Source organism: Bolinopsis microptera, chromosome 12 (assembly GCF_026151205.1).
Source record: "Bolinopsis microptera isolate Bmic1 chromosome 12, MBARI_Bmic_1.0, whole genome shotgun sequence".
NCBI lineage: Eukaryota > Metazoa > Ctenophora > Tentaculata > Lobata > Bolinopsidae > Bolinopsis > Bolinopsis microptera.
The window spans coordinates 9,868,089-9,893,119 of NC_087083.1; the positions used below are offsets into that span (position 1 = coordinate 9,868,089).

Consider the following 25,031-nt stretch of genomic DNA (forward strand, 5'->3'; position numbering starts at 1 on the left):
CGTGCACGACTTAAAAAGGTGGCTACATGTTGCAAGCGTTATGGCGCGGCTTCCTTTGTATAATTTTTTCACTATCACTATGTTCCTGTAAATATTTCCTTTACCCTCATAAGTTTTTGTCCAAAAACTTACCACACCTTTTGATAAAACGGTCTTTTCCTTACAATTCGGTTCCGGAAGGTGACAAGGGAAAGTACTTCAAATTGAATGCGTGATTAAGAATTGCAAATACAATGTCTCAATGTTCCTCAATAAAATATCCAAATAAGTTCAGAATTGCGATTACTAAACTACTGTACTAAAACCATAAAGGGTAACTTGCCATCCAACTGGCCCACTCTTAAGTATCCCCGAATAGTATAAACAATCTCCCACTTGCTCTAGCAATCTCTAAACAATTCCCCAACTATCTTCCTTGTAACCAAAACAGAGATGTTAAACTGAACTCCTTACACTACCCTGCTGTACTAAATGTCGTACACTAATATATATACCCTAACATACTACGCTAAAATACTGCTCCCCAAAACTCTCTGCTCTAAACAATTCCTAAACTATCCTCATTGTAACCAAAACAGAGGTGTTAAAATGGACCCTCTGATAATCAAATTCAAAACAGAGATGTTAAAATGAACTCTCTGCTCTACCCTGCTGTACTAAAGTACTAAATGTCGTACACTAATATATATACCCTAACATACTACGCTAAAATACTGCTCCCCAAAACTCTCTGCTCTAAAAAATTCCTAAACTATCCTCATTGGGACCAAAACAGAGGTGTTAAAATGAACCCTCTGATAATCAAAACAGAGATGTTAAAATGAACTCTCTGCTCTACCCTACTGTACCAAAGAAGCATAATGAAGTGTTTTCTGTTATTTTGCCTGGTTGGCACCTCGCTGGCTCTTAACAAAGCCCAGTTGCGCGGATTGAAGAAACTGCTGAAGAATCTGGACTCTGGAGTGTTCCCCACGTGTCAACTGGTCTTGTTCAGTGAAATGGTCGACTATGATACTGCTGAGAAGAACTGTCAGGTCTGTCCAATATTTTACTGTCCAATATTTTATCTCAATTTTAAATGAATTGCTGTAGTCGTAGAGTGAAGATAAAGTTAATATAATTATATACAATTGAGGCGATGTTTAAAAATTGGAATTCCTGAACAGTGTAAACAGAAACTTACAAAATGAATTGCTGTCGGAATCGATCAGCTAAAAGTTAATTTCAAAGTTTGATCTCCACCTCAACCTGCAGAATTTTAACATTGGTATGGGAGACGCACAAAAGGGCCACCTGGCGACAGTAAACGATGATGGAAAAAATTCCGACTTAAAACTCCTCCTGAAATTGGCTTACCCTTACAAGGGGAAGTCACAAAAATGGGCTGCTGACCAATGGGTTTGGGCTGGACTCAGGAAGACAAAGAACAACGACGGAAGAAAAAAGAGCAAGAAATACAACCCAAAGGACTGGTCCTGGGCTGCTGACGGATCAAGCCCCCAGGAATTTCACAAATGGATGAAGCGCCAACCAGATCAGAGAGCCAACAAGAAAAACGGAGTGAAGTATCTCCAGAACCAAATGAGGATCAACCACAAAGGACACTGGGACGATACCTTCAAGTACCCATCCCTACGCTTGTGATTACCAAGGTAAGTACATCATCTCCGCGAGTTTCAAGACTTGGAGCCAGAGTAAAGCTGAGTGCGAGGCTGCAGGATTGGAGCTAGCTCAAGTGAGATCTAATGCTGAGGTTCAAGAGATTATTAAATCTGCGGATTACTTCCTCGGGAGTAAAGCTGACAGTGTGAAAGTGTGGGATAAGGAGAACTGGATCTGGCTGGGTGGAACTGATGAAGAGGAGGAGGGTGTGTGGAAGTGGGTGGATGGAAGTCCTATTGAGTACTACAAGAACATGAACTGGAGGAACCCTAACCCTGATAACGCTGAGTATATCAAGAACCAGGCTCAACACTATCTGGCTATCTCCAGGGATGGTCAGTTTGATGATTCGTTTGATCATAGGAGTAGACACAGAGCTTTTGCATGCCAGTGTCCTGGTACTTAGGTTGGTGACGTCACGTGATGTGACACGTGATGTGACACGTGATGTGACACGTGGTGTGACACGTGATGTGACACGTGATGTGACACGTGATGTGACACGTGGTGTCCTACTTACGACTTTGATGGCCCTCTGAAGAAAGACTCAAAATTCTAGAAGAAAGTTTAGACTTAGAGTACTCGATGATATTTTCAAAAAAGACTTTTTCCAGTATGTTTGAACTTTGGAGTAAATGAATTTTTCGTGGATAGAATTTTTTTGTATGTTGTATAGTCAAAGATATATAAAAAACGTTATTTATTATTTGTTTGTTATAAATGAAAATAATATTCATTCTTCCGAGAAGAAGAAACCAAATCAATTATAACTATTTTAATCATTTCTACACACACAAATCAGTATACGACCATAAAAATCGCTTAAATAACGGCTGAAGTCGCTATACTAATCGCTATACTAATAATCCCAAAACATGTGTGGGTGTGCGTCCGTGTAATTTGCGAACGGCTTAATCAAGAAAACGGTTAGAGTAATTGGCTTGATTTCTTCGGTATATTTTCGGCATAACTCTGACGAAGCCCAACAGCTAAAGTTTTAAATCGGTCGGTGGTAAGTGGTTTTATTAATGGTTTTGTACCACAAAAACTTAGGGCGGCTTCAGCGTCTGAACAGAGATATTTTTTCCGAATCTGTCTAGACTCTATACAGTATCCAGCATGAGTTGTTTATCTCCTTGCTGTCGTCAAGCCTCGTGTCCCTCCGAAAGATGTCAATATATGTGAGATGTGAGGTATGGTCTTCCCCTTCGACGATGTCCTTGAAGGGGTTCCCAGAAGAGAAGTTGATGACTCAGAAGTTCTTTATGTCTGGCTAGATGACCTGCGAGTCTCATCCTCCGTTCAGCTATCTTATCAGATGATCTGATGAGGTGTCCATATGGCATATACCTTGGCGTTGTTAGTCTGCCGCTCTGACCAGTCTATGTTAAGTGCCATCCTCAGCATTCTCGTATAACATCCATCAATACGCTTTAAGAGGGTCTGGATGACAGCCCATGTTTCAGAGCCATACAGAAGGATGGACTCAACTGTAGCCAGGAACAGTCTTACCTTGAGATCTCTACGCATATCCGACTTCCATACTAGCTTCATCTCACTATCGCTATGTTCGTAGAAATATTTCCTTTACCCTCATGAGCTTTTGTCCATATTGTGTATGTAAGGTATGTTATAAAGTTATAATATAGATTAATTGTCTTAACAATTGATCAATGTTCTCATTGTTCCAAATCTCACTTAATAAATTTGTCGCGGAGAATGGGAAAAATTGCGATTCCGCACTTACCGCACTTAGCCACTTACTCACTAAGTTGCAGAATGTAACGGCTATTAACAAGATGGTGATGGGATGATTATTTCGAGCATTATCTACGGCCATATATGCGTGCAAGTGTGCAAGGGACAAGGAAATGAAAAGATGAGCGGACGACGACTTGATTTAGAACGACGAACCTCAGAATGACGAGGACTGGAAATTGAAATTGAGAATCAAAAGTTTTTTTTACGGACATTTTTTTGATAATTTTTCCCCGGATGAGATGTCAGAACATTTTGTTTTAGAAACTTTAGAGGTTGCATAAATTAGTAAACTGTTTGAATATCACGTTTAATAAACAGTGACTACTGTTTTTACAATATAAACAATTTCAATTTGTTTAGGCTTAGCTGGTATTATTATGATAATAGTTGACATTGAATTATATTGATTATTAATTTGTCATAATTTTTTGTATAACAGCTCAGCTCACTTTACCATTTAGCGAGAACAACAAATTGATAAAACCATCCAGATTCATATTGGAAATCAACAAACTGAGGGTAATTAAAATCATGGAATGGGCAAATTGGATTTACATGGGTAACACATTGCGGAAACAGTGCCTAAGTGATGCTAAGTACACCATGCACGTTACCGGATAGTTCTAGATGATCCAGTCTATTAGTTCCACATCTTGCCACATGGAATCCTGATTGGGAGGTGTAACTGTTTTGTTTCCTGCAGGGATGGAAACTTGCACTAGTACTGTGCTAAATGTAAAGATAAAAGCATTTTCAGCTCACGTTGTCAACTGGAAAAGTCACGTGATCAAGAACGTATCACGTGATCACCACACCCGTCCATTAGCCCTGCCATTGTCCGTCAATTAACAAATATCTGATTTAGAAAACATGTCCTTAAGGACACCTTGTGGTCCTCTGAGAGGGTATTTAAGGGGTGCCCTCCGTTCCAGACCTTGCAGTGGTCTGAGATGCATCAGTGGTTCGGCGGACAAGTATTCCAGCAACCGCCTTCAGCAAACAACCCTGGTGAGTACTGATCACTATAGAAACCACTATAGCAACCACTATAGCAACCACTACAGCAACCACTATAGCAACCACTATAGCAACTACTATAGCAACCACTATAGCAATTACTATAGCAACCACTACAGCAACCACTATAGCAACTACTGTAGCAACCACTATAGCAACCACTATAGCAACGACTGTAGCAACCACTACAGCAACCACTATAGCAACTACTGTAGCAACTACTATAGCAAACACTACAGCAACCACTATAGCAATTACTGTAGCAACCACTATAGCAACCACTATAGCAACCACATTGTCTCCTGAAATTCAGCTGTAACTGAGAATAATAATGAAGGTTAAAAATTAATTAGTTTGATAATTAATAATTTGAACCCTCTGTTCAGCCTGGATCAGTGTGGTGCTACTGACCATTTTGTCGTGTGGTTCACGGAGTACTCCTCTCAATATCAACACTAGTGTCACTGCTACTCCTCCCTACTGCACCCCCTTACCTAAACCCGTCAGGTAATTAATTTATTAGTTAATTAGTTAATTAGTTAACACTAGTATCACTGCTACTCCTCCCTACTGCACCCCCTTACCTAAACCCGTCAGGTAATTAATTTATTAGTTAATTAGTTAATTAGTTAACACTAGTATCACTGCTACTCCTCCCTACTGCACCCCCTTACCTAAACCCGTCAGGTAATTAATTTATTAGGTAATTAGTTAATTAGTTAATTAGTTAACACTAGTATCACTGCTACTCCTCCCTACTGCACCCCCTTACCTAAACCCGTCAGGTAATTAATTAACTTTTGATTTATAAATCAAAAGTATATAAATCCAAAGGGAAAAAAAATCTTTTACATTTCACTTTCAATCGTTGTTCTTCTGAATTTCTTTCGAGGGTCTTTTAACTCTTCTTTTGAGGGTCTTGTCCGTCTTTTGAAGTTACCCCTGAAGGAAAATTAATGGAATTGATCCCTTCGTACTTAATAGTTTCCCTAATAACCTAATTTCTCTTCAGCTATTCATTGAAACAGTGTTGGGACACACTGAACGATATGATGGTTTCAGTCCTGCAATCAAGCGGAGGTACCGTGATCAAGAATTGTCATGCTGGATTACTCTCCCAGGTAAGTAATGCAGAAAAAAACTAAAAGTTTAACATTTATTTTCCACATAATATTATATTTTACCGGGGTAAGCCCAGGGCTCCAATGCTTAATTTTATAGTGGCCATTTTGAGCAGGAAAAATGTTTTAAACCACAACAACAAAAAACTAATATAAGATTATTTAATTATGACAAATGTTTTGCTTCCAGGATTTGAAGAGTTTAGGACGGACGCTGGTTGAATCGTTCAAACCTATTCGGTGTCTCCAATTCTTCCCCTACACCTCCTTCACTGATCCTTACTTCATTAACCAGATTCAGATCCATATCGTGGATATCGTAAGTTATTTTATGTGGTAGAAATGTTTTTTTTAATTTAATTTTTAAAAGAAACTGGCGATATAGTGTTATCACAGTGGAGCACAGTGCTGTGGCTGATATATCGTCATGATGAATATTCTATAACCAAATCTTAGTGTTGTAATCCCAAACTTATTTTTTTTCATTTATTATTCATTTATTATTAACCAATAATATTCGACTTCAGTTGCAAACCCCAGTAGTGTGTTTAACAAACTACGACCTCGATCTCTCTTGTAGGAACTGGATGAGTCTCAATCCTGAAGCAAAGGTTTGCTTATGATTGATAATTAATGAAAATAAAAATAAAAATATTGATTATTTGTCTGTTTCTTAGATTTGAATGACTGAGATGCAGTTTATATTAGGGATTTGGAAATGAAATCTGACTTTGAATAAAAGCACATCGTCCAGATAATATTGCAACTTAGCGAAATTTACGCATTCAATCTTTCGAATCAATCGCCACTTTAACTTTCAGAATCTAACAAAGCAGCAAGTGAGAGAGATAGCATTAGAGCACATGGTTCAGTTAATGGAGGCAGTGGAGAACATGTTCATGAAATGTGCTCGTACACCTCATGTCACGTGATTAACAACATATCACGTGATTAACAACATGTCATGTGATTAAGGGTTTAGGGGGAGTGTGTATCGTGATGTTGCAAACCCAACTGGTGTTGCCATAGCAACCCCAACTGGTGTAGGTGATGTCATGGTAACCCCTACTGGAGTTGTCATGACAGCACCAGTTGGTATTCATGCTCTGCACAGGCCTCGGAGGGACACCGCTTGATCCAGTATTTCATGAGTCATGGTGAGACCTGATCAGAAATACCAAGGTATTTTGAGGACTCAGACAAAGATTTTCTAAAAGGATTTTTACCGGCTGGTCCGGATTTGTTTTTGCGGTACGATTAAGACCAAAATGATAATATTAGAATGATTTATTGAGTTTTGGTCTTGAAACCGCAGAAAGTCCATAGTTATGATATGGTATGCTTTGATGTCACATAGTTTTGCAGTTCGGCCAACAGTTTTGAACAATCATTTTGTAGCTGTAACTGTTTCTTTTGTCGAGAGCAGATTCTATTGAATAATAAATTGACTTGCAATGATTAGAAAATATTTATCTCGTTTAATTTTGTTTCATATCAAAAGACCAAATAATCACATGATCAATTCAGAATACCAGATATCTGGCTTAAGTATCCGGTTCCGGTCCGGTATAAAAGGTGCTTTTCCGGATATCAACCGGAAAATTAAAAAATTTGATTTAGGGAACTCAGGTAACAGTCGCCGTGTCCTGAAAGCAAGTCTCGAGATCTGATGCCAGATAAAGAGGCTACATGCCGGGTTCAGGGCATAGGATTGGGATTACAAAGTCCAATAGCATAAGTATATATAACGCAATTCGGTGCTTTACATATGACCATCGACAGATTGCTGTTGTTTTATTAGAATTTAAGCTTATATCTAGATATCTAAGTGCTGATTTGGAAGTCTCTTTTACAAGAACCCGGGCCCATGCAGCGACTGGTGCATTGTCACACGTTGATGAGATGCAGTATTTGTCCGAGCATGCTGAATCACGTACATTATATTATTATATATCCTACAATTGAAACCAACTTGAAGTTGAATGTAGAGAGAACACGTGTTAAAAATAGGTCACGTGATAGTCGAGTATAGGGTGATAAATCATCATCCGTATTTGTCCTGGAAGAGATGCTATTTTCTGAATATTCGTAATATAACTATAAAAATCAATACGTACAATAAAATCGTAATATTATAAAAGAGTAAAAAACACGATCAATATTCATCCACAGATATATCATCGGAGTTTTACTAATAAGGACTGAACTCGAGTTCAGCTCTGTGACGATTGCTTTTTGAAATCTACTCTTCATTCGTCACCTTCCTACCAAATATTTAACATATTGCTTTAAAAATGGAGAAATTTCAAAAAGACCATTCCGTGGAAAAAGGCTTTAATTTCTGATAAGACCCTTTTAACATAATTAACTAGAGATTATGTTTTTATTGTATTATATTTTTAATAGTGGGAATGAAGTAACGGGATGAAGTTCGGAATCCTAATTCTCGGGAAAAGCACTTTGAAATTATTTGGGACTGTAATAAATTTACGCATACACGCTGACCTTCAAGCACCCATGATAACTTTGGCCAGGATCAATATTTTTTGATGAGCTAAAGATAATCGAGTAGATCTTACTCCCCTTTTTCAGAAAACATCAATATCATGAAATTAATTTTCACGATTGACCAAATTGGGACACAAAACACTGACGTCACAAAAATTATTTTCGAGATAAGCCCTTTTTATCAAACGCCAACGATACATACTAATACTATATATTGCCATTTATAGGGTCCTGCAGTGCACACGTGACATTGCCCTCAGACACTTCCGAATTTTCTTATCTCCTTTATCTCTGCCAGTCGTGAGCCCTCCGTCGTGAGCCCTCCGTACCAGTTATATTGAGCTCTCGTCAGTCGTCACTCTATCATAAAAAGACTAACAATTTCCTGCAGAGTGAGCATGACTTGATCTTGACTGGTTGGCACCTCCGTCATTATGGTTTGACCGTCGTGTTTTGGTTTAGCCGAAATAAATGTTACTAATGTTTTACATCAATTTTTCTCACTCCAGCATTAGTCTGTTAGACTTAAAGTGGTATAAGTGTTCAGTTTCGTTAATATTTTCATAACCTTCATAAATTATGTTGCCCTCATTGTAGATATTTCATGCCATGGCACGCTAACATTTCTTTTTATACGACTCTGGTAGGCTATTATTGTACAGTGGAAGGGTTCCTAACATTTATAGTGTAACTTATGATCACTAATATATATCACTATCATGTGAGTTATCATTCAATTTATGGTTAAATCTTTAAAGTTTGAACCTCCGTGGAATTTTACGCATTAATGCTTTAGTGAAATTGTTCCGTAATGCCACAGATCCATACATTTCAAATTATTCCTAATATTTTTCTTGAGTTACCCGAATCAGTGTGTTCCATTTGGTTATAATCACGTGACCCAATCGAAATTAAACCGAGCAATCAATAATTGCACGACAACAGTTTTAAAACGCAGCGTCTAACATGGTGGCTGTGCACATGCACTTCTGCAACTAAAGAACCAATCCTCCTTACATGATAATGACACAATCTTTGTAATTGTTAATAAGTATCAGCTTATAAATACCATAAATCACATTTGCTCATCTCAAGCTGCCATATAACGCTATATATCGGATACACACTCAAATCAAAGTGCTTGAAAATTATTCTTATTATCAGCTACAATCAGGCAATTTACAATAAATATAAAGAGGTCTGAGGGGGGGTGTGAGTAACCAGTGACTACCGGATAACACATACTCACGCTTCTTCGTCTCTGACGTCAATCGGTAATAGAAAAAGAGCTGGAGTATAAAACAAGTTGAATTTGTTATAAGATAAAACGGTATTCAAACTTTAAAGTATTCAACACAGGATTCATTGCTATTGTCTTGATGCACAGTTTTTAAAGTTTTTAGTAGTTATAATAATAGAGATTTTTACTATTCTTCCAGCAGCAAGATATCTCTGACAAAGATTTACGTCAGAGCCTCGAGATTAAAATCTTTTGCACGCCATATATCCAGCCTCAGTTACCATTGCTATCCATATTCCATATCACGGATATCCCTCTCTATCTCGTCGAGCAATGCTTACAAAGTTACTGAAAACATTAGCCATCTTATCGGTCGTGGTGACTGGAAGTTGGCAAAACACAACAAACATTAGTCGTTCTCCGCCAGACATGAGTCCTACCCCGCCACAAGATCCCGCCAAAATAAGTCCTTCTCCGCCACAAGATCCCGCCAAAATAAGTCCTTCTCCGCCACAAGATCCCACCCAAATCCTCTTGGTCAACCCTGTACGTGGCAGCCACTTCTTCTTCATGCTTGATATCGGCAAAGTGCTAGCTAATGCAGGCTACAACGTGACTCTCATAACCCTGGATCCAGACAGCAGAGCAGCCCTACCCTCCTCTGATCCCCTGTTCCGAGTCATCACTCCTTCAGAGTCAAGCTTCATGTATAATGTGGAGTTTCATAACCGGTCGGAGGAGTGTGTGAAGCAGCTAGCGGAGGACTATTCGGCGGAGGAGGGTATGTCGATGTCAGTAAGGGTACCCGCGTGTAGGGATACCGTGTTGGATATGTATGGGAAGTCACTGGAATTCTTCCATGGTACTCAGTGGAAGAGGCTGAGGGAGGAGAACGATTTCAAACTTATTGTTGCCGAGGAAAGGACAGTCTGGGCTGCATCTCTTGCTTATTGGGGGAGTGGGATACCAGTTGCTATGGTGAACCCCGAACACTCTTACATCCTGCCCAAAGTCAAGCATCAGCTTCCCCTGCTCTTCAACAACGAGCCTGGAATGCTAAACATTCATTTTCATGAAAACAAGGGTCTCTTTTTGAAGTTACAGAGCTTGGTGAGCGCCATGCAGATGATCCCTTTCGCTATGCAACTGAATGAGATCTTCAAGCCGTTCCTTGATGAAAGGAATCTGACCTCCCTTAACGATGTTACTAAGACTATAGATTTGTTCCTTGTTAACGATTACCCTTCATTCTCGTTCCCGTACAAGCTTCCCCCCACTGTGGTCAAGATAGGAACTTTGGGGTACTCCTCCTCTACAGCCCTACCAAGCTACCTCACTGAATTCCTTACTAAAGACTCTAAAGAAACCATTTATTTATCATTTGGAAGCTATGTTGCTTCTGATCTGGACTGGTTGGAAAGGTATAGCTTGTTTATGGAGGCAGCTAAAGTGCTCGACATGAAGATCATCATCTCCCTGGGATCTGAGGAGCAGTCCTTCTCTAAAATATTTCGCTCAGGTAGGTTCAACGGTTTATAACGCGATCCAATTATTTTTTTTCGCCAATGATAGCATTCATTATCTTGAATAAAAATGATACCATTCAGGGATATCAATTGAATTTTATGGTTTCACTAGTATCATGTTGTGTAGACGATTTTTACTGCACACAACGTCTTATGATGTAATTTGCGTTATCAGCATTTTATCAACTAAATTATTACTTAACCATTACTTAAATGAAGCTTAACTATTACATTATATAACATGTGGCTTCCCCTGCAGATGAGCAGAAATCTTACTCCGAGGGTATCTTCTCGTCAGATCACGTGTACGTATCAAAGTGGTTACCCCAGAAAGCTCTCTTGGACAGTGGTCACGTGACTCTATTCGTTTCTCATTGTGGTAGTAACTCTCGGATGGAGGGTATTTACTATCAGGTTCGTTATTTATTTAAGCAAAATTTAATTATTTGAGAGCTTGTTGATTTATTAAAAGCGTTAACTTTAACTTTTTCCATTTGTTTAGTGCCGTTTTACTTTCACTGTCACTATAGTGGCCCTGATCGAGTCCTAATATTCTAAAAACTTGAAATGTCTCTTGTAACATCACAAATCTCAACACAAACTTCTACCCAGGTCCCCATCCTCTGTATACCACTCTACGCAGAGCAAATAGTAATTGCCAACATCATCAAATACCGAGGATTCGGCAACATCCTCCCTAAAGAGAACCTCACCCCCTCTAACATCCTACAATCTCTCAACACCACACTCCAACACGGAGCTCAGTTCAGGGCGAAGATGGGACGCGCGGTTAAAGTTCTGGAACTTTCCCCGATTACCATAGAAGAGAACTTAGTGTACCACGTGAAGTTGCTGCTTGAGTTGGGGGAGCTGCCGTATTTGGAAAATGATGTACTGGAGGGGAAGAGTGTGGTTGATGCGAATAATTTGGATGTTTTGGGACTTGTGGTGCTGGTGGCTGCTGTGGTTTTGTGGATTGTGGTGGGAGTGATGTACTGGGTTGTGAAAAAGCTGGTGGTCTTTATTTCGATGTACTGCTCAATACAGAAAACCATTAGAAAACTATATGAAAGAGTTTTAAACTTTTTCTCGTTGAATAATTCAAAAATGTATCAAAGAACTTTGTAGCATTATTTACCCAAATCACCCCTGCAGATTGACCCCTGCAAATTTCAGATTTTACCCGGCCCATCAGATTTGACAATATATTTTATAATATATTATTTGTAAGTTTAACGAATGAACAGCAGTATGCTATTTTATCTACGTAATTTACCAATCATTACCATGGTAAATATTTAATTGCATGTTATCAATTTCTTCAACTAACGTCACCTTCACGTGTTGTTCTAAATCTATTGTTAAATTTGTTAAATTTGTTAAATCTATTATTTGTCTGACCATGCAGATTTATTTTGTGCTCCATTTACTGTTTTGAATGACGTCAATGAAGAAATTGATAGCAAGCATTTAAATCCGCAGATATTTTAAAGTTTATTATAGAATTGTTAACGTTTTCTAGGTAGAGAAGGATTTTACAGAATTTAATTCAAAGTGAGCAGTGAGAGTTGATGTTTGATTATAAATTTATTTTCTTTACTTAACTAAATTATAGGTAATTGTGAGGAGTATATTTATTTTCTAGTACAAGCAGATGTAATAAGATGACGCAAAATATTTTATTCTAACCCGGCATTTCAGTCGATTACCCGAAATAAAATAAACAATAATTACAAAACTTCCTGCCTCTGATTAAGGGGAGATACACCAAAAACGTTTTTGCTCCGAACATCGATTTTAGTTTATATTATGGTTAAATAGACAAAAAGAATATGATTGCACACCTTCAAAATTTTCTAAAAATATTCCCTCATCGAGAAAAAAAAATTTTTTCTTTTTCGAAAATTTTTAAAATTTGGTGAAGTCTGTCACTGTAATACCGATAGTTCGGCCATTTTAAAAGTTTTTTGGCTGATTTTTTTACTGAAGATTACTTACAATCCGTACAAGAAGCCATTGAAAGGATTATATAATTGAACAATAAATGACGAAGTTATAGACCAAACAAGGTCGAAAAAATAAAAATTGAAATGTTTCCCACTTCTAAAGTTGTACATTTCACCAATCACCCGGGTCAGCAGATATCGCTTCAAAAATTCTTGTGAGTGTAGTTGATGATCATATCAAACTTTTTTGGAGTAGGATTTCTCTCAGATTTGAGTTTTAAGCTATGCAATTTGGCCTCAAACGACCTAGTAAAATTCATCGTAAAAAAGGGCAAAAAAGGCAGATTTAAGGCTTAAAATGCCTATAACTCAAAAAGTATCAGTTTTTTTGAAATAATTTTTACAGAATCGTAATCAGCTTGGTAAGACGAATCTTTTAGTACCAAATAGGTGCTTTTAGAAGACAAATTGTCTTAAATAATTTTCTGGCTCGAACACAAGGGTCCCCCCTTGTATAAATTTTGTACAAATTGTACACATTTTTTTACAAATTTTGTGTCTTTAAATATTATAAATGTCGTACTAAAAGATTTGTCTTACCTAGCTGATTACGATCCTGTAAAAATTATTTCAAAAAAACTGATACTTTTTGAGTTATAGGCCTTAAATCTGCCTTTTTTGCCCTTTTTAACGATGAATTTTACTAAGTCGTTTGAGGCCACATTGCATAGCTTAAAACTCAAATCTGAGAGAAATCCTACTCCAAAAAGTTTGATATGATCATCAGCTACACTCACAAGAATTTTTGAAGCGATATCTGCTGACCCGGGTGATTGGTGAAATGTACAACTTTAGAAGTGGGAAAAATTTCAATTTTTATTTTTTCGACCTTGTTTGGTCTATAACTTCGTCATTTATTGTTCAATTATATAATCCTTTCAATGGCTTCTTGTACGGATTGTAAGTAATGTTCAGTAAAAAAATCAGCCAAAAAACTTTTAAAATGGCCGAACTATCGGTATTACAGTGACAGACTTCACCAAATTTTAAAAATTTTCGAAAAAGAAAAATATTTTTTTTCTCGATGAGGGAATATTTTTAGAAAATTTTGAAGGTGTGCAATCTTATTCTTTTTGTCTATTTAACCATAATATAAACTAAAATCGATGTTCGGAGCAAAAACGTTTTTGGTGTATCTCCCCTTAAACATGCCAAAGTTTTTGCCTATGTTTTTCACCATGTCGAGGCGGAAAAGGTGCAGGAGACCCCCTACGTCACAATGGCATGTGGTACAATACAATGCAATACTCGTCGTTACACGAATTATGAATTAGGGGTAGACTGGTTCGTTTATAATGACTTACTAGTTGGTCTGTATGTGTGTAAATAGTACTGGTAGGTCTGTGCGGCTTCTAGTCATAATACAAAATTATAATAATCATTATTTAACATTTTTCCTACAAGTTTTGAAATCTCCGATCTCAAACGACGATCGGACGATCCTTTTTCACTAATCTCATGCTGTTTAACTATGTGTGAATGTATTTATACATCAGCTTCAATAAATATTCTAATATTACTTATGGGAGTAAAATCATTGAGATCATTGATCACTAAAAGACACAAGTTGGCATTTTTATGTGATTATATCAATTAATGTGGTAAGGGGTCGTTCACATAATATTACGTAATCGCTTTTTTGGCAAATTTTTAAACCCTCCCCCCTCCGTAATCAATTTTACACATAGCTATTGTTTCATAATTACACTAGCGTAATCATTTGAACCCCCCCCCCCCCCCCCCCCTTGGCTGATTACGTAATATGTGAATTGTGAAGGACCCCTAGGCCCTAAGTGGTGGATATAGCACACTCTACAATCTAGATCTGTAAAACGGAGTACGGGTTACCGCGGTGCACTATGATCATGTTGAGCGTATTGAATATCTGCATTTTTCTAATTGTGCGAGCAATTATATAATCACATACAAGTAAGAACCACGACCCAGCTTATGGAATTGGCTGCTGGAGCAGTCGGATATATATTTATTTTCCTGATTGCCAGACTGGATAATCGAGTGGCGAAATTAAAATTTTACTGATAAGTTTAAAATTCTGACTGCTGGTTGTGACTTATTTGCGGAAAACCAAAGTGGTATAAAAGTGGTAATTGTGGATTTTCCTGGACTGATTCCTCGGACATGTCCCGACCATATCCGTTAAAATCGCTTTGTTGCGAATTTTGTCCGACAAAGGCTTAAATTAGGACGGATTTGACTGTACTATAATTATAAGGAGAATATAGCTTGCAAGACTCGATTGTGTTTTAGAGGATACTTATGTGATGTTCTCAGAAAAGAAGATAGTGTAATTGACAAGGTGTACGATATTGCTGTAGGCCCTTAGGCTTAATATAATATTGGAAAGATAGGAATCAAGCTTAACTAGGATTTTTTCCTTTGTGCAGGCCACTTAATTAATTAAAAAAAGTTTTTCCATTACAAATTAGTAAAAGTACGAGGTTAGCGTCGGTTCCTAGTCGTATGTGATTTGACGATATTCGATAATGAAAACATATTACAGCTGTCAACAATTTCAATTTCCTCTAATAAATAATAAAGATTCAAGTGGTACAAAAACAACTATTCTCGACAATTGTTAAAGCGTTGGTAGAAATATAGTTCAGTGGATATAATGATTACAAAGAAACTTATTCTCAACGAATTTCAAAACTGAGGGTAGGATAAAATAACCGAATATGGGCATCAATGATCAATATTCAATATACTACATACAATGATAACAAAGAAATATATTCTGAGGGTCAAATCAAATAACTTATTATGGCCGGCATTAATATATTATTATACATAACAACAAAGAAACTTATTCTTAGCGCCTTTCAAAACTGAGGGTAGGATAAAATAACCGAATATGGGCATCAATATTCAATAATATTCTGCAATAATAACAAAGAAATATATTCTGATTACTGAGGGTCAAATAAATAATCTATCATGGGCATCAGCCATCAATATATCATTATACATAATAACAAAGAACCTTATTCATTATTCTCAACGGTTTTTAAACTGAGGGTTGGAGTAGTAACCGATTATGGGCATCAATATATTACAACAATGAAATCAAAGTTCTGCGATCATTCAACACTATTTCTTTAAGTTCAAATATTAATCTTCTTTAAAATGATGTTGCTCACCACAGACATCTTCGCTCTATTTTGAATATAAAGTACCCAGGAGTCAACAAATCTTGTATATATATAAACGCTGCAATACTGAACTATTGTCAGAAAAATTGGCCCGTAGACCGTATAATTACTAGTCGGTGGAGAATGTTAGGACATGTTTTGCGGGTCCTGTTGATGGACCAGCGCTTTCTTCCCTCATTTTTGCCATAAATACACGGGACTTACCATGAATAATATTTTTGATCTGTATTATCTCTGTAATTTAGCTTATGATAAGACATATTGGCAGCAATTACAAATACAATGATGTTTTGATATTCAGTTATTTTTTTAGGGAAAGATAAGACTTGGGCGTTGTTTTTAACTATCCTTAATATAAATAAAAATCTAATAAAATAACATGAAAAACTAAACAAATCTAACATCCCAAATCCCAATCTGTATATATATAATATCTGTATATTTAATATCACTAAACATATAACAGCAGTTTAATGACCACCAACATCTACAGCCTCCTTGGTCAATATGTCCTGTTCTAACAGTCCAGGTTCCACTTTAGGTAGATAATCCCTCATCCACTCTCCAAAGAGCTGTGTTTCTTCTCCAGCTGCTGTTGTCCGCCCTGATATGCTCTTGCTTATATCCGCATCAAACCTGGGCGTGAGTGTTCTGTGAATCTGAATATTATAATAAGATCTGCGGTAAGATAAGAGTGGTATACAAATTCCTTTTTAATGATTTTCTGGACGGTCTCTGTTCATAATTCTATAATTGGAACCGATTTCAATAGTAACACATAATTTCAAGCGAATTTTATAAAGATTTGAAGCCTTTCTATGGTTGAAGTATTATCCAAGACATCAGATCATGTCAATAAATAATTGTCATATTAGTATGTTCTGCCGCGACTATTCAGATTTTCTACCTTTTAATTTGATTTATTTATTATTATTTTATTTGATTCTTTAAAATTCCTTTACAATTCCTTTACAATTCCTGCCCGACCAGTGATCGAGATGCCTTACCGCTGACACCAATATGACATATCTGTGTACGACACAGGGTTCACGTGAGCGGGGAGGCAAATAATCCAATGCTCAACTACACTAAAAACGGTGTCAACCGTAAATATATATAACGGTTGTGTCAGACCTTGTTATTATCCTTGTTTGTTTCGTTGAATCTTTCACTCTATCTTAATCTAACATCTACTTAATATGGGACTTTGCACATCTCGACAGAACCAGGAACCAGAAGACCTCTCTTCCTTCAAACAGAACCCTGCTGCAGAACTCTCCTCCTCTGATCAATCCTCCCTCAACTCCTTTAACTCTTCCTACAGTTTACACGAGAAGATCGGCTCAGGAGGTTTTGGAACAGTCTTCAGAGTCACCCACCTCCGTTCTGGAGCAGAGCTGGTAGCTAAGAAGATCAAGACCGACTCAGACACAATCCCTGCAGAGATCACCCTCATGGCGGAGATATCACACCCCCAGATAATCAGACTGCTGGAGTTCTACTCTACCCCTAGTCACCTCCTCATGATCCTGGAACTTCTACCTGGTTGTATGGACCTGTTCGACTACATCGACATCAAGAAGAGACTGTCAGAAGTGAACACAAAGTACATCCTCCGTCAACTATCGTCAGCTTTATCCTACCTGCACGAAGAGAAACAGATAGCTCACTTGGATGTTAAACCTGAGAATATCCTGATACAACCCTCTACTGGAGACATCAGACTGATAGACTTCGGAGCTGCCCAGAGGATAACACCACATCTCCACTCCACCTTCTCCGGAACAAAACAGTACGCCAGCCCTGAGATCCTCTTTACTGGACACTACGATCCTGTAGCTGCTGACATATGGGCGTTCGGAGTGACTTTCTACAAGATGATTACGGGACACGTTCCCTTCAAGAGGACACGTGATTACCTCAGCCCACTGACTTTCACCTACCGAGGAGTGTCATCTCTCTGCCTGGAGACGATATCTATCATCCTGAATCCTAATCGTAATCTTAGACCGTTAACTATCGGGGATATCAGAAGTTGCCCTTGGATGAGGACATGATTCTACCTCTCTCTACTTCACTACTTGTTTCATATTGAAACGTACTACACTGCTGATTGATTATTTATTTATTTGATATTTATTTGATATTTATTTGATATTTATTTAACATTTATTTAATTATTTATTATCCAATACTGTGTCTTAATCAAGTATCCGAAATCAAAACAGAGCCAACGTAATCTTAAATCCCCCAATCTTATTCATGACAACAATAAGACAACAATAAGACAACAATAAGACAACAATAAGACAACAATAAGACAACAATAAGAGAACATTACGACAACAATAAGACAACAATAAGACAACAATAAGACAACAATAAGAGAACAATAAGAGAACATTACGACAACAATAAGACAACAATAAGACAACAATAAGAGAACATTACGACAACATTAAGACAACAAACTCATTTAAGATTGTGTTGTCTTAATATTTTATCATAAATGTTGTCTTATTGTTGTCTTATTGTTGCCTTAATGTTGCCTTAATGTTGCCTTAATGTTGTCTTAATGTTGTCTTAATGTTGTCTTACCGTTTGTTGTCTTATTGGTGTTTGTTGCGTTAACGTTGTCTTAATGTTGTCTTATTGTTGTCTTATTGTTGTCTTAATGTCCCATCGGTGTTCGTTCTAGTTCCCGTAATTTATATTTTGCCTTGGATGTATGTATTTTGGGAAATTACGTGAAATATTCCAATTATTTTAATTGCATTTTTACAGAACTTTAAATGTTTAATGAATACCCTTGCAGGTACCACCTACAACAACAACTTTAAAGTAGTTGTACGGTACGTACTAATAAAAAACCTCATACCGTACGTACTTCTCATCTTAGAAATAAAGTAAACTTACGATGGGTTGAAGAAGCAGGGAATAGAATGTCTCTCAAAGTCAACTTGTTTAACCCTATGCCTGACTGCTTTTATCTTCTTATCAGTAATGTCCTCAACAAGGGTCCCGATATTAACAATAAATCCGTCCTCAGATGGGGGAACCTCCAGGTATTCCTCGCCGTACAGGGCCTGGAGAAATATAAGTTGTTATATTAGTTGGATCCAAATAAGCAGGGCAATGCAGATAGATTTAGCATAACTACCTAATGAATAGAAACCACTATAAAATGCAATTAATTTTGTTTCAGAGTTTGTGACAACAATTCCATTTAACACCACGTATAATTTCATCCTCTGAGATTAAAATGTTAAACGTGAAAATTAAAATGACAGTCTAACGTACCTGAAGACCAGTGTAGTTAAATGTAACCTTGGTTAGCTAGGTTACGTTGGTTACCTTGGTTAGCTAGGTTACCTTGGTTAATGGTTACCTGGTTACCTTGGTTACATGGTTACATAGTTACAGTCTAACGTACCTGAAGACCAGTGTAGTTAAATGTAGACAACACGGTTACCTTGGTTACCTGGTAACCTTGGTTACCTGGTTACATAGTGACAGTCTAACGTACCTGGAGACCAGTGTAGTTAAATGTAGACAACACGGTTACAGTCGAGTCTTCGTGTTCGAGTTCTGACAGGGCGACTCCATCGTATTCTGAATTCATACTTTCTGTCCTCCTGAAAACATACAAAATTATGGATGTTGAATTTTCAACAATTCTGAAGAAGAATTGACGAGAGAAGTTCTCTCGCCATAGTCGTACGATAAGAAAAAATAAAATTACCACAAATTTTGGTAATTTATATTTTGGTATGTATGTATTTTGGAAAATTACGTGAAATATTCCAGCACAATTATTGTAACTGCAGTTTTACAGAACTCTAAATGCTTAATGAATACCCTTGCAGGTACCACTTGTATTCACACATAGTATTAAGTGGGGCCATTTTCCAACACGAGATTGGCGACAGATTTTATAAATATCACGTGGCCAGTCACAGATTTCATTGAGTTCTGGTGGATGTCACCAATTGCTTACTTAGTTCGGGTGGGATAACGTCTCAACCCAAGAGTTGAGAATTCAGATTCTGTAAATCTCGAAATAAGCTGGTCTGCTTCTAAACTCCTCCCGATGCTTCTAATAATACCTGTGAAACGAATATTATGTAAAATAAACGAATTTTACAACGCACGGATTAAAACAAGAGTATTATCATCTCATTAATAAAATATTTATTCCTTTTGTATACATTATATATACTGAAATATACTTTATCGGACAATTGTCACGGACGAGTTTTTTACGGACCAAATTTTTCACGGACATAATTATTCACGCTCATGACAGGGGTATAGGACACAAGGGCGGAAGATCAACTGTTTTCACACGAAGAGATTGCACAGTGAAACGAACAACTTGAGTCACAACGTAGACGACTCGAGAGACAACTAGTATATTTAAGACCGATGTTGGGAATAGAAGTATCTTATTATTTAGTTCCAGCTACATCTCAACTACTACAATAACAACCATGTACGATGAAGATACAGTAAAGATTATCAGAGGAAGGACTCCTACCAGTCAGAATCTCCTACACGGTGGTTTCCGCTACTCTAAGGATGGAAAGCTTACCACCGATGGACGCCAAGCCTGGAGATGTGTGAGGAAGAAAGACTGTTGCCGTGGTCGTCTGTATACCCTGAACGAATCCTTGGTGAAAGTGACACAGATACATAACCACGACGCTGATATCGCTGACTGTGAATTGAAAGAAGTCCTCGCTAAAGTCCAGGATCTGGCTGCTACGACGATGACACACAACATCGTTTGCTCCGTTACTGGTCCCATGTCTCAGGATGCACGTGCCCGCCTCCCCAACGAACAAGCGGTGAAGAAGAGGGCACAGAGAGCCCGCCGATACGGAAACCCTAGACCCAGAGCACCTTCATCCCTCGCAGATCTTCAACTGGAAGAGGACGACTGCAGATCCCTCTCCGGTGAACCTATGCTTCAATACGACAACAACCTGGACGATCGACGTGTCATCATCTTCGCAACAAAAAACAACCTGACAGCCCTAGAGCAGAGCAGCAGCTGGTATATCGACGCAACCTTCTCATCCTCACCGCAGCTGTTCTATCAGTTACTGACTGTCCACGCGGAGATGGTGAACTTCACGGAGGATTCAACCTGGTGCTTCCCTTGCGTCTACATTCTCCTGACCCACAAGGACACTCCCATCTACATGGAAGCGTTCGGCGCCCTCAAAAACCTTGGTTCCTTTTCTCCAGACCGAATCATGGTGGACTTTGAGCTCGCCCTGAGGAACGCCCTATCGTCTACATTCGAGTCAGCCCAAGTGGATGGGTGCTTCTTTCATATCTGTATTACCGTTAAGCGTTCTCTATAAGTATAACCCTGTGTATTTTGTTTGTAAAGTTACAAAGAATTCGAAATCAGTACCACTAAAATGATTGAATATAACTTTGATTGAATATAACTTATATAATTTATACAATTTGAAGTACGTTGTGTGATGTTTCCGGTTTTGTAGTATTACCAGTCGAGCATTTAGGACATGTGATCGTTTTACGAGTCTTCCGCCCAAATCATGGGATCGACCTCCGCCCTCGCGACCTCCGCCCTCGTGTCCAACCTTTTAGGAAACTTCCGCCCTTGCGTCCTCCGCCCTCAAGTCTTCCGCCTACGCGACCTCCGCCCACGCGTCTTCCGCCCTCCTGACTGGTTCCCCATGACAGACATGACCGCCCAAACAATTCCAAAAAATTGTGAAAATGTTTGGTGATTTTTTAATAAGTGTTTTACTCTTTTGCTGAACTTTAGATGTGACTGAGGAGTGATTATTTTAATTGTCCTATTATAGTATACTAATAAACTAATATAGTAATCGGCTACACACATATCTACGCATATGTAGGGACACACACACACTAAAATTAATGAAACTAATTACCGGACTTTATTATTCACGGACCTTTAATGCCACCTAGAAATTATTTTCAAAGACTTAATTATTCACGCTAAGGTCTTCAGCGTGAAAGTAATGTCCGTGATAATTATGACCAATAAGGTAATAAGGCATGCCGCACATATTTATAGCTAGTCTCCACTCCACATTAATAACCCAAGCCTCCTCACAACTAAAAATAACCTTATCTTTACCTCTGGCAAGTGGCGATGTTCATCATTACCTTTAACCCCTCAGTAATCCTTTGGCTAAAAATATTAAATAACCTTATCTGGCTAAAAACAACGTTATATTTTTACCTCTTGCTATATTCTTCCTTATCTTCATCCTCTTTATACTGATTGGTTACCTGGTTACTTGGCTACCTTGGTTACCTGGTTACCTTGGTTATATTTACCTCTTGCTATTTTCATCCTTATCTTCATCCCCTCACTGCTTGGTTACCTGGTTACATAGTTACCTGGTTACCTTGGTTATATTTACCTCTTGCTATTTTCATCCTTATCTTCATCCCCTCACTGCTTGATTACCTGGTTACTTGGCTACCTTGGTTAGTGGTTACCTGGTTACCTTGGTTATATTTACCTCTTGCTATTTTCATCCTTATCTTCATCCCCTCACTGCTTGATTACCTGGTTACTTGGCTACCTTGGTTACCTGGTTACCTTGGTTATATTTACCTCTTGCTATTTTCATCCTTATCTTCATCCCCTCACTGAACACCCTCCTAAACTCCCCATCAAACTCTTTATCTCCGGTATCAGGCCACACACTCCGCTCCCTACTGATAGCCCTCAGTTTATCCAACGGAGAGTCTGTCTGTTGGTACGTAGGTGTGGGAGCCTCGTGGGGGCCTATGTTGAACATCTCCTTGTGCTGTGTACCGGAATCCACCACTGGACCGTAGCCTCGGTATATGTTTGAGTTTTTCGGTTCATGTTTTTTCACTGCAAGTGACATTTTCGTGGCTTCAGGCAGACTGAAGAAATGTTTGAGCAGGGTGAGTTCCTGGAGAGCATTGTAGTCTGGCACGTTGTTAACGTAGAAGAAGCCGAACTCCTGCATGGAGCGGAGTATTTTAGGGTCGATGGTTTGATCATTGTTTATTAAGTCAGAGAATGATATTTTGGAGACTCTGTGGAAATGATCGAGCGGGCTGCCGGGGAACCTGATGGATGTTTCAGTTAAAAAAGTTGTAGTAAAAATCTACGGATTGAATACGTTGCAGATCGATCAGCTACAGAGTTACCTATCGTAACTGATTTATATTCGAAGAAACTAGAATGTCAATAAATTTGCGAACAGAATACTTACAATTTGAGAACAAAATACTTACAGTTTTTGGCGTAAATCGTTAAATAGTTTTATGTCAGTTATCTGGGTGAAGGATAGTGACAAAACTAAAACTAACCCAACAGCTGTAGCGCTTATTCCTGTTTTTGTGTTCATTGGAGAAACTTTTCTATCTGATCGGTAAAGACGGTTAATAAAAAAGATAATCTTGTTCATGTCGGTTAATTAATTAGTAATTAATCTGCTTTTAAAATAAGGTTCGTGGTCACTGGTCAATGAAAGCGCGGTTACACTTACATATATATTGTAGGTTATTACAACCCAGTATGGTAGTGGCTTCGAAAAGAAAGAGTTGTATTTACATACGAAAAGTGAATCTACATAAAGGCACCCAGCAGAAACTAAAACCAAATTTGCTCCCTGCTAATTATCACTACAAGACTCCAGGGTCAAAACCATTGACGGCCTTACAGACTTCTTTAGAACACTCATCGGGGTCCTTCAGGGTGATACACTCGCTCCTTTCCTCTTCATCATCGTCCTCGATTATGTCCTTAGGAACTGCATGACTCTTGACCATGGCCTAACCATCATCCCCAGGCAAAGTCGGAGAGTACATGCGGTCAGAGTCACAGATCTTGACTTCGCTGACGACCTGGCCTTGACTGCCGATACCATAGAGCAAGTCCAACAACTGCTCTCGGATTTAGAGACTGCAGCAGCACATGTCGGACTTGCGATGAATGCTTCCAAGACCGAATACATGACCATCAACATTCCTGATGCTGCCCCGTGAACTCAATATCCGGTTATCAGATCAAGCAGGTTGATGACTTCAAATACTTGGGCTCATATATTGCAGAGAGCAGGAAGGACTTCAACACCAGGAAAGGCATGGCTTGGTCAGCCTGTATCAAACTGCAGAAGGTATGGACCTCTGGCATTTCTGACCAGCTGAAAGTCAAGTTCTTCAGAGCATGCATCGAACCTGTTCTGCTGTATGGCTCAGAAACCTGGACCTTGAACAAGCAGTTTGAGAAGCGTCTCGACGGGTGCTACACCAGGCTCCTAATGAAAGCTAGGAATCTTTCATGGAAGAAGCATCCAACCCTAAAGCAAATCTATGGTGACCTCCCTTCCATCTCCACCATCGTTGCACAGAGACGTGCCAGATTTGCTGGGCATTGCATGAGAGCTTCAGACCAGGTCATCTCATCTCTACCATCCTTCCTTGGCGGCTGCCACAGTTCAAGCGTGGGAGGAGACCACTCTCTTTTCTTGACACCGTAGCCAGGGACACAGGGTTGCGGGTAGAAGATCTCCGAACAGTTATGTGCGACAGAACCATCTGGAGACGTAGAGTGGAGGAGATTTCGATCGAGCATCGCCCAAAGTAAAAAAGTAAGTACAAGTACAATGGGCAATTTGGTAATCTAGCTAGGAACACTTGGGGCACACTTGGGGCACACTTGGGGCAAAAAGTTACTTGGGGCACACTTGGGGCAAATACAGTTGGGGAACAGCTGGGGCACACTTGGGGCACAATGTTATATATATATATGGGTAAACTAGACCTGCATGATAAGTCAGGGTAACCAGGATAGCCCGGTACCCAAAACTTGATTAACTAGCACGGATAAAAACAATGTTAAAAACTAATGCTCAGTCTTACGAGACAGCTACAGGGTAAACAACAATATGCGATTAATATTCACAAACAATATAAATTGGAGAACAATCTGGGTACAGTGTGAACAAAACCCAAAAATAGAATTTACG

At 38.5% G+C, this 25,031-nt stretch overlaps 3 protein-coding genes across 3 annotated transcripts; 2 read left to right on the forward strand and 1 right to left on the reverse strand.

Annotated features, from left to right (window-relative positions):
* The first annotated feature begins 4,366 nt into the window (after positions 1-4,366).
* Positions 4,367-7,029, forward strand: LOC134824569 (uncharacterized). The gene is made up of 6 exons (XM_063836479.1): positions 4,367-4,431; positions 4,827-4,947; positions 5,453-5,561; positions 5,752-5,880; positions 6,089-6,172; positions 6,383-7,029. Exons 1-6 carry the CDS (start codon positions 4,374-4,376, stop codon positions 6,491-6,493), a joined length of 612 nt encoding a protein of 203 aa, XP_063692549.1. The 5' UTR covers positions 4,367-4,373; the 3' UTR covers positions 6,494-7,029.
* A 2,709-nt stretch (positions 7,030-9,738) lies between these two features.
* Positions 9,739-15,185, forward strand: LOC134823890 (putative UDP-glucuronosyltransferase ugt-50). Its single transcript, XM_063835486.1, has 4 exons — positions 9,739-10,828; positions 11,095-11,249; positions 11,448-11,827; positions 15,134-15,185. The coding sequence occupies exons 1-4, from the start codon at positions 9,739-9,741 to the stop codon at positions 15,183-15,185; spliced, it is 1,677 nt and encodes a 558-aa protein (XP_063691556.1).
* A 143-nt stretch (positions 15,186-15,328) lies between these two features.
* On the reverse strand, positions 15,329-23,121 carry LOC134824098 (isopenicillin N synthase-like). Its single transcript, XM_063835818.1, has 5 exons — positions 22,640-23,121; positions 20,009-20,117; positions 19,538-19,646; positions 18,928-19,097; positions 15,329-16,647 (listed from the first exon to the last, which is right to left on the reverse strand). The coding sequence occupies exons 1-5, from the start codon at positions 23,022-23,024 to the stop codon at positions 16,482-16,484; spliced, it is 939 nt and encodes a 312-aa protein (XP_063691888.1). The 5' UTR covers positions 23,025-23,121; the 3' UTR covers positions 15,329-16,481.
* Between the last annotated feature and the right edge of the window lie 1,910 nt (positions 23,122-25,031).